At 31.4% G+C, this 16,646-nt stretch overlaps 1 protein-coding gene across 1 annotated transcript; it reads left to right on the top strand.

Moving 5' to 3' along the window:
- Positions 1-2,184: 2,184 nt before the first annotated feature.
- On the top strand, positions 2,185-15,831 carry LOC142631906 (agamous-like MADS-box protein MADS2). The gene is made up of 8 exons (XM_075806256.1): positions 2,185-2,479; positions 10,625-10,703; positions 11,045-11,106; positions 11,324-11,423; positions 14,943-14,984; positions 15,068-15,109; positions 15,326-15,465; positions 15,570-15,831. Exons 1-8 carry the CDS (start codon positions 2,295-2,297, stop codon positions 15,652-15,654), a joined length of 735 nt encoding a protein of 244 aa, XP_075662371.1. The 5' UTR covers positions 2,185-2,294; the 3' UTR covers positions 15,655-15,831.
- The last annotated feature ends 815 nt before the right edge of the window (positions 15,832-16,646 follow it).

Genomic DNA, 16,646 nt, shown 5'->3' with positions numbered 1-16,646 from the left:
AAGTTTAGTATTGAGTTGGTAAAGATTGTTCAAGAAGTTGATTTCGTGACTTGGCTTGGGGCTATAGCATCCGCAAAAGGTTATGTGAGAAGCACATGTGGAAGTTCAAGAGTCAGTGCATCTCGCAACTTGGCCAACCTGTAAGATGACTCGTGAGATGACTTGACAATTAAGATTTTAAATTACTCTTATACCCTTCACTCATATTATATATATCCTTATTACCTACAAATTTGTGAGGAGACTATTCAGAAAAAAAACCCTAGAGAGGTTTCAACACCTACCATTTTAGAGAGAGCTCATCTTTAAGTGAGAATTCCTTTGTAGTCTCTTTTTCTTTCCCTCTCTCGTTGAGGGGATTTGTATCCAAACACAACTCATACCCATTTAGAATGTAGAGAGTGTTTTGGACTTTGGGAAGCATTGAGTTTTTGTCAAAATAAGTCGGTGAGGCTTGGCGGTACAATTAGACGGTATTGCAAGATCTGAGAAGCTAATGAAGACAAGATTCCGAGAAATCCATTGGTAGTTAAAGCTAAAAAGGGTCAAGAACTTTGGGTAAATTAGGCTTGGAGGGTCTTTTTGGTATCTTTGTACTCCAACTTATTCACTAGTAGATCATTTCGGTCTGGAGGACCGCAGAGAGGTTTTTACGTCCAGTTCTTTGGTTTTTCTCTTTGATAACACATCATCATATTATCTTAGGTTTGAGTCTCTTTTCCCTACTACCCTTTACATATTTGTTTTGCGCTAATTTGTTCATATATGTAATTGTTGAGTGCTTTGATTAATTAATTTGCTAATCACGTATATTTCGCATTAAGGGTCCGTTTGGATAGAGCTTATTGCTGAAAACTGAAAACTGAAAACTAAAAACACTGTACCAAAATAATTTTTAAATGTGTGAATAGTACCGTGGGACCCATTTTTAATAAAAAAAAATCTGTAAAGTGAAGTTTGTGGGTCCCGTGAACAGTACACGGGACCCACAGATGTGCTGAAAAGTCAGCAAATGCGGTTACTGTTCATGCACAGTAGCATGAACAGTAGCCGCTGTCCCCCTGACCCGTGCATCAGCAGAAAAAAAAAAAAAAAAAAAAACGCAGAATCGTGGACGCTGGACGCTGGCCACTGTATCCAAACTCAGCCTAAATGTGTTAAGCTTAAAATTAATAAAGTTGCAATTAAAATTAGAGGTCTAAACAAGCTCTAGTTCTTTCAGAATATTGAGCTTTCAGAATGAATCCTCTAATTATTGTCTCTTTTACACATTATGGCTAATCTTTAGCCCTTGATTGAAGTTGATAAATATGCTTGATCCTCATGTGGAAGATTTGTGGATTCCTTTTACATTTATATGATCTAAGTTCAAACATGATATCGGGGCTTATTTCTTGTCTTACCAGTCGTCTTATAATATGGGAGGTCTTCCACTAGGTCAACAAACTTATGCATCATCAAGAACAGTTTATCTTTCTTAAAATTTCAATTTTTCCATACATTTCTAATCTTTCCTTTTAAAAGGAGTTTTCTCCCCATTTCTTAAGAATTGCATTATCTGATATTCAGATTTTGTGGAGAAATTCTAAAAGAGTTTGGGAACCAAAAAATTTAATCCTCACTTGGGTTTATTGAGACGTTTTTAAGGCATAAAAAAGAAGATAACAAAGTCATTAAATTCTTGACCCTAAAAATGAAATTAAAAAAAAAAAAAAGGAAGAAAACAAGATAAAGAAAGAACAAAGGTTGGCATTCGCTATCTTCAAAGGGAAAATATACAATTAAGACCTTATAAAAGATCCACTACTGAGAAGTCGACACGTGTGGAACCAAAAGTATGTGACTTTTAAGGTTGGTGTTGACATCCAATAGACATTACAAAGTAACCTAGTCATTACCTAGTAAATTGATAATAAAATTTAATTTTAATATATATATTTTTTGTGGTTAAATACATGTCAGTTGTATATCTGGATGATACCGTTAGAAACATGGGATGTAATAAAGTGAAACGAATCAAAACCCACATGTAGATACTCATGTATATATGAACAGTACAAAGATAAAATCAGAAGTAAACATAAAAAATAAAAAATAAAAACACTTGGACAACCTTTCTCAGGGTTTCCATTTCTCGCACTGTTCCTTTATTATCCCATTTGGTACCCTAAACAGACAGACTCTTTATGAAAGTCAGTTCATCCTTTAACCAAGACTAGAAAGAAAGAGAGAGGGTTCTTTAGTCTTAGTTTGTAGGCAAAAAAAAAAAAAAAAAAAAAAAGTAAAAAGAGATCATGGGGAGAGGAAGAGTTGAGCTTAAGAGGATAGAAAACAAAATCAACAGGCAGGTGACATTTGCTAAGAGAAGAAATGGTTTGCTCAAGAAGGCTTATGAGCTCTCAGTTCTCTGTGATGCTGAGGTTGCTCTCATCATTTTCTCCAACCGTGGCAAGCTCTATGAGTTCTGTAGCAGTGCTAGGTATAACTTTTTTTTTTCTCCCTCTCTCTCTCTAAATAAATAGATATACATATAAATGTGTTTATATATATATATGATATATGTTTGTATGCATGTTTGTATGTGTATATTTCTCCACTTTGGCTTTTGTATGCTTAATGGGTGTATGTGACTTGTTTTTCTGCAAGATCTGTGGTTTATATGAAGTTAGATATTGCCATGGTGCAGCTTGATGATATTATGGATATATACTTGTCCTTCTCTTCCCCTAGACCCTATCTCTTTTTTGATTTTATTGAATTGATTGGCTCAGGTTTTGATCTGTTTTTCTGTGTCAGCTTTGATTGATTTTGCATTCAAGTGAAAGTTGAGTTTTTTATTTTTATTTTTTTTATTTATGATTTTCTCTCTTGAAGATCTAAACTTTTTTTGTTCCATATACTATCTTATCTTGAATTATAATATTTTAGTAAAAATAATTATATACTAGCAAAGCATCTTTTGAGCTTTTAGTAGGGGATTACTTAAATAATTCACAGATCCACAAGACCCTTTTCAGTGAAGATGTGAATCCCTCTCTGTTATCTTTCTCTCAATATGAAATCGGATCAGTAGTGGCCCTAATGGAAATGATCAGTTGATTCTCAGATTGAACTTGTTTTTAACAAGTTCAATAACTAGGGTTGTTTCCTACCTTTAAATTTATTAAGTTGTTTAACATATTGATTATGAAGAATAAAGCAGGAGTAAGTAACTTGACTGAAATAATCATTATTTAGAGTATATAAGAAACCATTAACAGCACTGGTTTACTGTTATGATTCGGTGCCAGAGATGTGACGTTTGATGTGTAAGTATGCTGCACTTTGTGGTGCAGCTAAAGAATTTTTAATTGAGAAAGAAGGCTGTCTGTTTGCTTTTAAGTTGCAAATTAAACAACCCTTATAACCAGTGTAGAATGGTTTAATTTGATGTGCAATATTATTATTATTATTATTTTAGGAGCTGATAAAGCTGACTTTAGTTTTTATTTTTCCAATATTAATTGTACTCTTCAAATAAATTTAGACTTAAATCCAAATCTCAAAAAACCATATGCGCAATTTTTAACTTGAAGACTTGGAATTACAATTAAAAAAAGAAAAGAAAAGAGGAATTAATTTGATTGCTGCTGTGTGTGTATGCATATATTTTCATGATATAATAGTAATCATTCTAACACAAAAGAGCTATTTACTTTTGGTGTTTAACGATTTTTATTTTTTTTTTTTTTTTTTTTTGGTTGAGAAACTAAAGATAGCCTTTTTTGTGCTATTGAACTTTGGATTTTTATGCATATATTTGCATATTATAATGCTATTGTCATCCTTCCATCTGATCGTATAGCACGAATCTAGCTATAGGTAATGAGGTCACCAAAGATATTTTATTTTTCAAATTAAAAAGAAAATATAAAAAAGGAAAAAAAATTCACATGAGGCTCGCTTTCAAGTATGTTGGAGATATATGGCAATGAATCTGTTAAAGGTTTAAGAAGAAAAGGTCATAAAAAATGTGTCTTAGTGCTTTAAAACTAGGTTACAAGTTTTCTGGAGTATTGTCAAGAGTTTTGTAACTTAATTTGTTGCCACTTTATAATGTTTATTATGAAGATATTTAAGGTTCAAATCCCTCATCTTCCAACTATTGAATTGTAAAAAAAAAAAAAAGTTTTCTTGAGTATTTTCTTTCTCAAATCTCAAATGAAAGTAAAGTTTTGGAATTTATTTTTTGTGAGTAAGGTTTTCTTGAAATAAATGTCACTTTTTGTTGCTATAAGCAGTTTTTTGGATAAATCCTATTAAACTATTGTAATAGCAAATTGAAGAAAGAATGAAATGATGAGAAAAGTTTTTTAAGAAGTTATTTTATTTTATTTTATAATTTGATAGTTGGGAGAGGGGGAATTGAATCCTGGATGTCTTAATTAGAAATACAAAGAGGTGCAAACTATTTGAACTACAAGATTTTTGGCAACTTTTTAAGAAGTTATGTGACAACATAACACTATGTGAATGGAAAGTATTAAGATCCTCTCTATTTGAAATTTCCTATTTAAGGTTCTTTTAACTTCTTTGACATGAGAAGGTCTAAATCTTAAGGTGTGAGATATTATGAATATGTTCAAAATATCACCTTAAAATATTTTACGAAATTCAAACCCAAGTTAAATTTGCGGATGTTGAAATTCTTATATGATAATTAATAACAACTGCCATTGTAAAATGACATCAAGAAATAACTCAGTTAATATTAACTTAGACAAGAACAGAAGTTAATTCTTATATCTTTACCATAAAAGAATTTTTTAAAAATTAAAATAGTTTTTCTATGAGGCAATGCTGCTAGTTTTATAGGAATAAATTTATTCACCAATGATTGGTTAGTTTGCATTCTTAAGAGCTCCAAGGTCTAAGGAGTAAGGGGTCACCAGTTTTAGCTTCAATTTGTATAGCAAATTAGAGGAAGCCTTATTGAAGTAGAATAAAGCCAAATAAAAAATCGTTAAATAAATGGAGATTTAGAAAGTTAAATTAATATAGGCTTTAATGAACTTCTTTTACTATATGAATAAATTAACAACAACAAGAAAAGCAACAAACAAAGCCTTAATCCTAAAATTTTGGGGTTGGTTATAGATCTTCAACATATTATTTAGGGTTGGTCATATATATTTTTTGTCTTCATTCTACTCTATCTATTGCTATATTTTTTGTTACTCCCTTAATTGATATGTCATTTTTTATCATATCAACTAATGTGATTTTTGGTCTTCCTCTATCTTTTTTCATTTCCTCAACTTGGATCAACCCATTCTTTTTTATTGGTGCATAAGTTGTTTTCCTCTACACATAACCAAACCATCTTAAGTAACTTTTCCTTATATTTTCATCAATAGGGACTACTATTTTTAGGCAAATTACATTATTTTGAACCATATCTTTCTGTATATTTTAACCTATCTATCTTAACATTCTCATTTCAGATATACTTATTTTATGATTACATTGCTTTTTAATAGTCCAATATTCAGTTCTATAAAGCATAGTTGGTCGTATAACAATGGATTGAGTCTTGTTTGTTTTTCTAGCGTTTGGATGTATTCTTGAATTTGCTCCGAAAAGAATTTTTAGGCATTTAGTTCGTATGATTTTTTTTTTTTTTTAAATACAACTTTTGCATGGAATTAAAAAGAATGTTCATATTTTCTTGGTCAACCAAAGATATTTTCAATAGACCAGAATTTTAGGTCACCATAAACAGCTGAAAACATGAAAAAGATTTTCTTCTTATACCATATTTATGATATAGCCCATTGCATTCTCAAGCTCATTGTACTCTAAAAAATCAAGCTCATTATTATATACTTTGTTTACGATATAGCCCATTGTACTCTAAAAGACTTAATTAATATTAACGTAGACAAGAATAAAACTTAAATATTAAATCTTACTTCATAAAAGCATTTTTGTAAAAGAATGAATTATAAAAGATTCATATCGCTGAGCTTTTTATGATGCTATTGATATACATAATATATTGAACTTGTTCAAAGATCCATGGAGGTACTGGTTCAATGGAAAATGTTTTAAAGAACGTAAGACAGGATGACAGTCAGCTATCCTGAAGCATGAGGTGAAATGCAGTTTATAAGATACACAAAGTTAATACACACTCAACACTTTATGGTTAAGATATCTCACGTTGCACAAAAGAGCCAACAAATAGAATTCTCACACACAATTGATTGTGAATACTATAATGAGCTTGAGAATATCTAACAAGCAAACAATAGAAATGAAGATGAGTAGAAAGAAAAATAGATACAACCTCACTCAAGAGATGAACATGAAAGATTTATATGATTTGATAATAGCTAATATTCTCAGGATGTAGAGGAAGAATTCACTATATCAAGAAGGTTACAAAGTGTTTAATCAAAATGCACTTTCAAGTTATAAAATAACTCTAAAACTCTCGCAAACTAATAATTCAATAGCACTCTAAAAAATCAATACACAAACGGTCTTGTCTCACTTAAATAATAGACAAACACTTGTTACTTTTCAAAGGAACTCACTCCATACTCTTCTACAAGTCCTCACATCTCCCTATATGCAAATACTCCTGGCTAAATCCAACTACATCTATATTACTGTCTATATATAAGACTTCAATATCTATTTCTTTAGTTGACTAGAAATACAATTTTTATTGGACATGGAATACCTGGTTAGTTCTTTAACAAATAATAGACTTTCCTTCCACTTCAAGAAAAACCCAAATCAAGTTAAATTAGGAGTTTGAGACAATTTCTAACAAATCACCACCTTAAATAATGTTACTTTTTTTCTTAAGAGTTCCTTCTTAAATGGTGGAAGATGTTGGTGGCTTTCATAGTATAAGATTTTCTTTCTTCTCAGACGATGTATGATAGTTTTGTTCAACTTATGCATTCAGTATGATGCCGTGCCCTTATTTGTTAATTAGCCATTGATGTCGTAGTTTTGAATTTTATTTTTTGATAATATGTATAGTTTTAATTTTGGTGCTAAACTAGACAGATGTCAATTTGCTAAACTAAAAATTCTTAACTCATCCCTTTAAAGCTTAAGAATAGATATATTTTACACGAGTTAGACTTCACCCTCAAAGGTAACAATGTATATATGTTGACAAGAAGCTAGATTTGTATAATAAGATTGAAGTTTAGATTTTTCATTCATGGAGCTTGTCGGAAGCTTCGACAGATTTTAGTTATACTGATTCAAGAAGAACTCAATAATAACTAAATGAGCACAAGAGTTATGCTAAATATTTGAGTGAATGAAAAAAAAGAAAAAGAAAAGAGGAATGATGGGTTGGTGTAATTTTTCTTTTTTAACATTAGATAATCTAACTTTGTTGTTAGTGGTACTATGTGTATATATGTATTTAGACATTGGTCACATCATATTCCTGACGATAAATATAATAAATGATGTCTAGGATTTTTTGCCGAGATTTGCTCTCAATTTTTATTTTCTTTATTTTTGGAGTAAAAGTTCCTCCCAAATTTAGAGGCGAGGTATAGAGCAAGCTTTGGCTCATGATGTAATCCATCTTACTTGTCATGAATAAAGAATTCACAATCTTCCTATAAAAAAAACTAAAACTAAAAATAGAGTTGTGGTTTACTGATGATATTGATAATCTTTTCTTTCATCTCATACTATCTTTCATAGTTTTATTTTATTGTTTCTTACTTTTTTTTCTTCAAAAAAATTTCTTAGTCTCTTTTTTTTTTCTTTTTTCTTTTTTTTTTTGTAAAAAAAACAATAATTTTGTTCTTTTTTTTTTTTGAGTAAATAATAATATTTATTGAAACACACACAAAAATAGTAATATTTAACAGTTTCTTCACTATTCATAGTCTTATTTTATTATTCCCTTTCTTCCTCCATAGGTCTCTTTATAGTTTCTTCTTAACTTATTTTGTTTTCATGACGATTTTGGCCTTAGTTTGTATGTTATTTATTTCCACTTATTAGCCATTCAATCATTACTTATTTACCTTTACAATTTCTTTTTTCATATTTCCCTCACAAATATCTCAATCTCTTTTCTATTTTCTTCACAATGATTATGTTCCTTTTTGGATTCTTCTGTATAGTTAATTTCGCCCTTGTAGGTTCTTTATAGTTGTAGACTTGTAGTTACGTTGCTGCAATTGGACATGGATACAATCGTTTCTTTATAATAATTGAAATAGGAATTAAATTTCTATATCTCACTATTTCAATGTTTACTTTTTAAAAACTTTTCTCCATGTACACATGTAGATAATGAATTGAAAATTTCAAAACACCAAATGGGTTTATGACTAAAATAATAAGAACTTGGGTTGATATGCATGCATATAAACATTTTCTTATTATTTTCCCCTTCCTACTCAACAGGTAATGATGAGTGTTGGATTGACTTACATAAATATGGCCGACTTGATAATTGTGTTTTTGACTATATTGTAGCGAATAAAACTTCAGTTATTTATTAGTTCTTGTAATGATTGAAGAGATAAAAGGGATTAAAATTCCAACTTGAATGAAATGGCAGTTGAATTGAACTTGTTAGTCTTTGAAAATAATAACACTATTTGTTTTCTACTGTTCAATGCAACCAAAATTTTTTTTTTTTTAAATTTCAGTTTATTTAAGAAACATTAATGCACTACACCTAAACCTAAAGTACTCAACCTAACGTTTGCCTATGATAAAATAAATTTTTTTTTTTTATCTTTTATTGACTCATTTTTATATTGCTATGTAATTTTTAAAAGCTCACATTTTTTCATCATATATATATATATATATCAATATAGTTTTTGTTACTTGTTAGTTAAAATAAGTTAGAAGACACTACTATATTAAAATTAAGCAATTCAATATTATTTCTTTTTTTATTAACTCACTTTTGGTCTTCAGTAAAAATATATATATATTAATTACCTTTTTTTTCAGATTCTTTATTTGACTTGGTATATATTAATATGTATTTAAATATGTATCATATATAAGCCAAATGCCTCACCATTAAAATATATATTCCTTGGAAAAAGAAGAAAAGGCATTATGGTAGCAAATGAGCTCTAAGTCAAATAGTACTTCTTCCTCCTAAAAGAATGAGATTAAGGCTGAGCTCATTGATTTAAGGCCTTTTAAGCGTGTAGGTGATATACAAATTAAAAAATACAAAAAAGATAGGGGAAAAAAAAGAGAGACAACATATCAATGCTATGTAAACAAACCTACATGCATGAAAACAATAACATATATATCACAAGGTGTGCTTAGAGATAACTCAGACAAGTTGCTTTTAATAAGTTATAGTTGAAGCTCCCTAAGCGAAGCCAAGATGGCATCCAGCCAAAGATGAGTTAGTTTCATGCATCTTTCTGGCAAAAGGTCAAATTAAGATACCAAGTGTGCATAACCCTATCCACGAAGTTAGGGTTGCACTCTATAATTCATCATTTACACCTCTAATCTGTTCCAACTTCTTACCTTATATCATAGACAACCTTGAAGAAACCCATAAGCATTTTGACATTGTACCTTCCTATATTGCATATATGCCATCTCTCCCTCTTCTCTAGTAAGGTGCACCATCGTCATTTAATGATGAGAATATTAGACATTTCAAAGCATATCTTAGGCAGTTAGCTTTTCTAATTTGTTACTGAATATGCATTTATATGCAAATTTGTTCTTGTGATCTCCAATGCAATTGGCATCCCCTTGAAGAAAATTCATAAATCCAAATTAGCCTACAACGTTATAAAATTTTGAATTGATTGCTTCAATTCCACATTTTCCTCTATCAATTTATTTGTTGATTTATTACAATCTCTCAATTTTCTCCAATAATCAATACCTTAATTTAGTCTTCAATCATATAGAAAGTACATACTTCCTATACCTTTCACTATCAAAAACTTTTACTTGAAAAATCAAATGTATCTAATAAAGGTTACTGTACTAGACTACACTGGGAGAATTTATTTCATTGTTGTAGGCTTAAATTTGAGCACTAGAGAAGAGCAACTCCTATATATACAAAGTTAAACCCACTATTATCCCAGCTAGCTAGCTAGTTTTAATAGTACTTAACCTTTATGATCCCCTCAGAAAGTAGAAAAGAATATTTGTGGAAATATATTTATTGCATGGTGGCATGCAATTGGTTGCAGTGCAACGTCCAGTTGGAAGCTCACAATTTCCTTATCTTACCTCATATCATATGTATACAAATCATGATGAAAGGCAAGTGATGGGGATTTAGTAATGGGATTTTTAGTGGTTAATAAGTTTTCAACATTTTATAATGTAATAGTTGTGTGGATGACTGGACGTGGTAAAGGATGACATCTTCTTATCCAAAGTTTATTCTGCATCTTGATTGATTACTTTATAACTATTCACAAAGTTCATTCTTCTTATTCCAATTTTATACACACATATATTGAGCGTCTTGCTTTAAAGATGTTAAATGGTATTTTCATTTCATTTATATATTGTAGTGATTTGTAATTTTAGCTAGTTGTTAAACAAATGAACTCATCCTGATTCTTTTTTCCTTCCATCTTAGCATGTTGAAGACACTTGAAAAGTACCAAAAGTGCAGTTATAGTGCATTGGAAGCCAGCCGACCAATCAATGAGACTCAGGTAGCTTGAAGTTTTCTCTCATGCCTCTCATACTAAAGATGATATTGTCAATATATGGATCCTACGCATGATATTATCTCATAGAATGTCATTCACATTTGGTAGACTCCATACACGTGTGAGACCTACATTTTGTGAGAGGAAGGCTACATGAGACAGTTTCCTATGATAATTTTTCCATAATAAGACATGTTCATCCAAAAATTATCATATTTTACGCACGCTATTTACATGAGTTTTTATGCATATTCAATGTGACATTTGGCCCATATGTATGTTCTTTTGGAGAAATTTTGCTTGTCATTACAAAACTTGATTATGTTCATTATGTTCCCAAGCAGAGCAGCTACCAGGAATATTTGAGGCTAAAAGCAAAAGTTGAGGTTCTACAGCGAGCTCAGAGGTAATCTACAGTCGTTAATTGTGCAGATTGATTAATGCCTTTTATTGTGTTACTTGGATATTATTCTTTTGAGTGTGCCCAATTTACTAACCCAAAGAAAAAGTTTTTGTTCAACTTAAGCTACATGTTATGTGTTGATATTTGCTTACCAAACAATCTGTACAAGCAGCAAGATTGAGTAGAATTTATTTTGAATTCTTGATCTCGAACGTTGTAGAAATCTCCTTGGGGAAGATTTGGGCCCATTAAACACAAAGGAACTGGAGCAACTTGAGCATCAACTGGAGACATCCTTGAACCAAATTAGGTCAACTAAGGTAAAGAATTTTTGTAACAATATAAAGCTCACGTATTCAGTCAGTTAATAAATAATTACCATCTTGTCTATCAAAGTTACTGATGGGCTGATGCACATATTGAAGTCACAACTCACAAGTGCACCATCATGTGTCAAATTTACTGAGTTTCAGTTTTAAAATTTTCCTTACAAGATGGCCGATGAACTCTAGCTAAGCTGGTATCTTTTACCCTTGTAAATCCTAGGTAAAAGGTAATGTGGTGATTCAAGACCCATAGAATATGTATGTAAACTTATCAATAAAAAAAAAAAAAAATCCATATTTGGACATTCGTTTTAGTAAGATTTAAAATCATGTTGTCGTGTGAATGGCACATGCTACGACAAATGGAAGTGCATCTTTAACCAATTGGATCTAAAGAGAACAAAGCTTGACTTATGTCGTCTCATATATTTTCACCAACTTTTTTGTTGGATTTTAAGCTTTGAAAAACACAGTTTGTTTAACCTAATATAATAGCCAAGTTGTTACTTTGGTCAATTATGAAAATTTAGCTTAAAAAATAATAAATCATATCATACACAATGGAAAAGTAATGAACACTAGCGATATGATGACCTAGGAAAACTGATAAAATTGTCCAATTTCAAGGTAAAATACCTGGGGAGATTTAACCTAAACAATCCACAAGGCAACAATTCACTATATAGAGTGGAAGTTTTTACAATAGATTTAACCATAAATCTAATCCTACACCTTGTTGTATTTACTCATGTGACCACACGCAGTTCCGAATTCACGGACTCTTCTATTCTGAATTTGTTGCACACAAACATTCCTGTTTGTGACTTTGAAATCTTCACTCAAAGTTTTAGATCATCAGTAGTAGTTGATTTTGTTGCAGCAACTTATCTTCACTAGTTCATGCAATATCAATCTAATCTCCAGTAGATGCTTGTTGAGTTAGAAGGTTATAGAACCTCACAGATCTCACAGATGTAACTCACAAGTCTTGGAAAATGTGTATTAGAGTTTTTCTTTTATACCTAGCAGTGTTGGACTCAAAACCTAAACGTTTCATAGGCTTTTGGGCCTTCTTTAAAATTCAACAGATTCGTGTCTCGATCGGTCAAAGGACACACTCGATCAGTCTAGCCTTACAATTTTTGAATTCTTTTTTCTGCAGCTTGGATGTTCTTGAATTTTAACTTAAATCAACTTGAGTAATGTCTAAACCTATCCTAAGACATAAATATCTTATACTAAACATGTTATTGTACTTGGTTTGCCAAAATACATAAAATTAGAATCTAAACATTTAATCCTAAATATTTAGAACCTAACATTTTTCACTAATAACATTATTGCACCATAAGAGCAACTCTTCATTTAAAAAAAGGTCCATTTTGTCTATTGTGAATGTTTTTACAGTTCAATTTAAATTTTGATATTTTAATGAAGTAGAGTTAGAATAGATCATTTGAATTGGATATTTTTAAATAGTAGTTGAGTAAAAAAAAAAAAAAGTATGCTCTTATCCTAAAATAAACATAAATTTTTATACAAGTTAATGCGAATACTCTTATGATTTAATTTAGATTTTACTAATCTAAAGACATGGAGTCTGCTACGTTATTTAAATTTTTATAATAATGTGGCAATTTGTACACTTTCAGATTTCTATGAAAGGGATAAAACTCATTTTAACTTGACACAATCTTTGAATGTTTAATTTCACAAAGAAGAGTAATAGAAAATACCTTAGAAGACATTTAATTTGTTGATAATGATTTTCATATTATATTTGTGAAGGCTAACTATATAGACTTCATAAAACTTTTTTACCAAGTAAAAGAACTTCTAAATTGATTGTAATTAAATTCTTCCCATGGCACCCTAATACTATTACAGATAAGAAAATAAACTCATAATATGTAAGTATATGAAAATTACATCAAAATATATAATAAAAAATTAACAAATAATAAAAACTGACCTGTATACTGCACTTGACGCTTCGAAGTCCGCAACACTTCATTTAATGCTCCAGGCGGCGCCCTGTTTCCCACATCCAACGGTGAGATGAAAATCTCATGGTTAGTATCTTTCCTCGAATTTTGGGTGGGATAACTCCTTCCCAAATCCCGCCTTCTATATAAAGCGCTTGGGGAATTCATTTCTCCTATTTTGCACACCTTCGAACTCTTCAGCTTTCAAGGTTTCCTGACCCTTTCCGTTCTCGAGACGTTTCTGAGGTGCATCGTTCTACTTACTTTAGTAAGTTTAAATTTTTATTCTTTTGGATTGTTTTCTTCTCGGCCAGTCTTCTCGGCTCTCACTTTTCTATATTCTTTCCTTAGACATACCCTCTGCCTCTTTTTAGTTTGTTTAGATGGGTAGATTCAAACATCTTGTAGATTCCACCGTCGGCATGGAGGGTTTTAGGGCTAAACACCACACTCTCCCAGTAGTTTCCCTTCGATATTGTGCCCCAGGGCAGTGGCTTACGGATAGAAAGGAGGGGGAAGTCGTCATTCTCATGATCGCCTTCATAGAAGGGGGAATGACGTTACCTATGGGTAACATGACTAGAGACTATCTGATCGCCCATAAAATATGTCCCCACCTATGTGCACCTAATCTGTTTAGGGTCCTGGGTAGCGTAGATGCCCTTAATGCGCATATGGGCTTGAATCTCACTTGGCATGACGTCGTCCTTGTAAAACCAAATTCGATAAGGACACCTTTCCCTTTACTGAGGTTGTTTTGATTTCCTTTTCTGTTGCGTTGGTCGTGTAAGACTTGCTTTAGCGAGCAACTGAGTGTCAATTTTTTGTTGTACCATAATAGGGAAACATTTTAGGTAGATTTAATTACAAAACTTGTCTGTACTACTTGCTCTTCACCAACCTCAGTTTGAGCAGCTTGGTTGAGTGATTTGAATAGTTGGCTCATGACAGCCGGTTCAGCTTGGTTTGGACTCCAATGTAACCCTGGACAGTTTCTGTTTCTTGTCAGCATTGTGTGAACCTAAATGACTAGATTTTATATTTTGTTAAATGATTAAAGTCATAATTTTCTAATAGTTAAAGTTTTGGGAATAAGTGGTAATTTATCATGGTATAAAAGCAAATAATCGTGAGTTCGAATTCTGAATCCATTCTATGTTACCTCAATTTAATTAAGGTGATCATAAGTTCGAACATTATCTCTATTTTACCTCCCATTTGAAAAGTTAAAAATTTCATATGTTGAGTATCATTTATAAAGGAGAATCACTTATTAAGAGGAAATCTAAACTTACATGCGTAAAGAAGTGTTAAAATAATGTTTATATAATCAAATTTACCATATTGTGATAGCGTGGATGTCTCGGGGACAAATGGTAATTTGTATTAGATATTTATCTTATTGGTAGTTTGGGTGCATGATGAAATGGTCTTTTCTTCAGTTCAAATCTAAAATTACATTTTCTGATACTACAGTTCTGTAATGCATTTGATGAGATCTTCTGACTAGTTATTACATGTTTTCCAGACTCAATATATGCTTGATCAGCTTGTTGATCTTCAAAATAGGGTATGTGTCTCAAAACATGTCTATTTTTTATATGCTTCTATGCCTCACGCTTTTGATATATACTACCCCTCATTTTGGTTCAGGAACACCTGCTGGTGGAAGCTAACAGATCACTCAGGAAGAAGGTATCAATACAATGTTAAATTTTGTTTGCAAATATGAAAATAGTAAGCTCAAGATAACAGGTCATGACTAGGCAGTTTGAACTACTCGAAATTTGTATGACTATGCTGCCGACATTTTTTCTCAGTTTATGTTCTCCCTTAATCTCTTGCCACTCTAGCTAATATATGATAGGCTTTCAAAGAAAATGCATGCCATGAATCTTCTTTATATTACAGTTGGATGAAAGCAATACTGCACAGGTTCCCCTTCGACAAGCATGGGAAGCTGGAGGCCAGAGCATCCAATATAGCCAGCTTCCTCCTCAATCAGAGGGGTTCTTTCAACCTTTGGGAGGCAATTCCACACTGCAAATTGGGTACCTTCGACCCTCTTAATATCCAGTAATTCTTTAAGTATTATTATTCCTTCTATACTCGATACTATTCTTCTTATATTGTTTTGAAATTTCATTGGTAACAGATACAATCCAGTAGCTTCCGAGGAGATGAATGTTGGAGCTCCAGCACAAAATGTCCATGGGTTCATTCCTGGGTGGATGCTTTAGCCTGGATCTTCATAATAAATAAAAATTGGTTGTGCTGTTAAATGCAACCTGTAATTATCATTGAAGACAATAAGTGAGTATTTGTGAGTTGTAAGGACATAAAAAGACCATTACTGTTTCATAAAAACAAGGAAGCAGTCTGTGTGACATTGGCTTGCGATTATAGAGAATTGTGAGCGTTTAAAGTTTCTATGTATAGTAATTTTGATGTTTCTATCAAAATGTTGAGCATAACATTGCCCAATCTAACTAAATTGCAGGAATCAAATTTGGGGTTCAAAAAGACAAAGACGAAAGGATTACCAATAGTAATCTGAGAGTATAGTCCCTTCCTCTCACATGGGGATAGGTTCCACCTACTATAGGGTCCACTCCCATGTGAGAAGGAAGAAGTATACTTCTGGACTACCTAATAAATTTTCAAGACGAAAGACTTGCATTGTAATATAGAAAAGAATAAAGCTTAAGATCATTTTAATTTTTTCCTTTAAATTTTAAAATTTTGAATTGCGATGTCTAGTATTATATGGCAGTTTGATTTATACTTTTTCAATTGCATCTGAGCGTGAGATGGCCATCATATGCCACTTAAGCTTATCATGTGTTTTAGTTAGGCAAACTAAATTATGTCAAGTCAATTAAATAACCCAAAAAAACTTTTAAAAAATTAAAAATTACATAAATTAAAAATATAATATAAAATAAATTCTTAGGATTTTTCTTGGCTTCCAAACATAAAGTCAAGAATGTTAGTTGACAATCACTTCCCATAATGAAAGAAAAAAAGACCATTGATATTGAAGCAAAAGAATTACAAATTTTAATGAAATATTGAAAAGAACCAATAAGCTAGTACCTAGTAGTGCTCAAAAGCAAAAAAATGCATTTGTAGAGAGAGAAAATTCCTGACCTATCACAAGCTGACACATCATACTACCAAGTCTACAAAATACAACCAATTACAAAGCGCCACGTACTGCTGCTAGGTTTTG

This window comes from Castanea sativa, chromosome 4 (assembly GCF_040712315.1).
Source record: "Castanea sativa cultivar Marrone di Chiusa Pesio chromosome 4, ASM4071231v1".
In the NCBI taxonomy this organism is placed as follows: Eukaryota; Viridiplantae; Streptophyta; class Magnoliopsida; order Fagales; family Fagaceae; genus Castanea; species Castanea sativa.
Note: the sequence above shows the minus strand (reverse complement) of the source record. Positions and strands in the feature narration are given on the sequence as shown.

Coding starts and splice junctions, on each gene's coding strand:
- LOC142631906 (XM_075806256.1), top strand. CDS start 2,295: ATGGGGAGAGGAAGAGTTGAGCTTAAGAGGATAGAAAACAAAATCAAC. Junction 2,480..10,624: donor GAGTTCTGTAGCAGTGCTAG/GTATAACTTTTT, acceptor CTTCCATCTTAG/CATGTTGAAGACACTTGAAA. Junction 10,704..11,044: donor GACCAATCAATGAGACTCAG/GTAGCTTGAAGT, acceptor GTTCCCAAGCAG/AGCAGCTACCAGGAATATTT.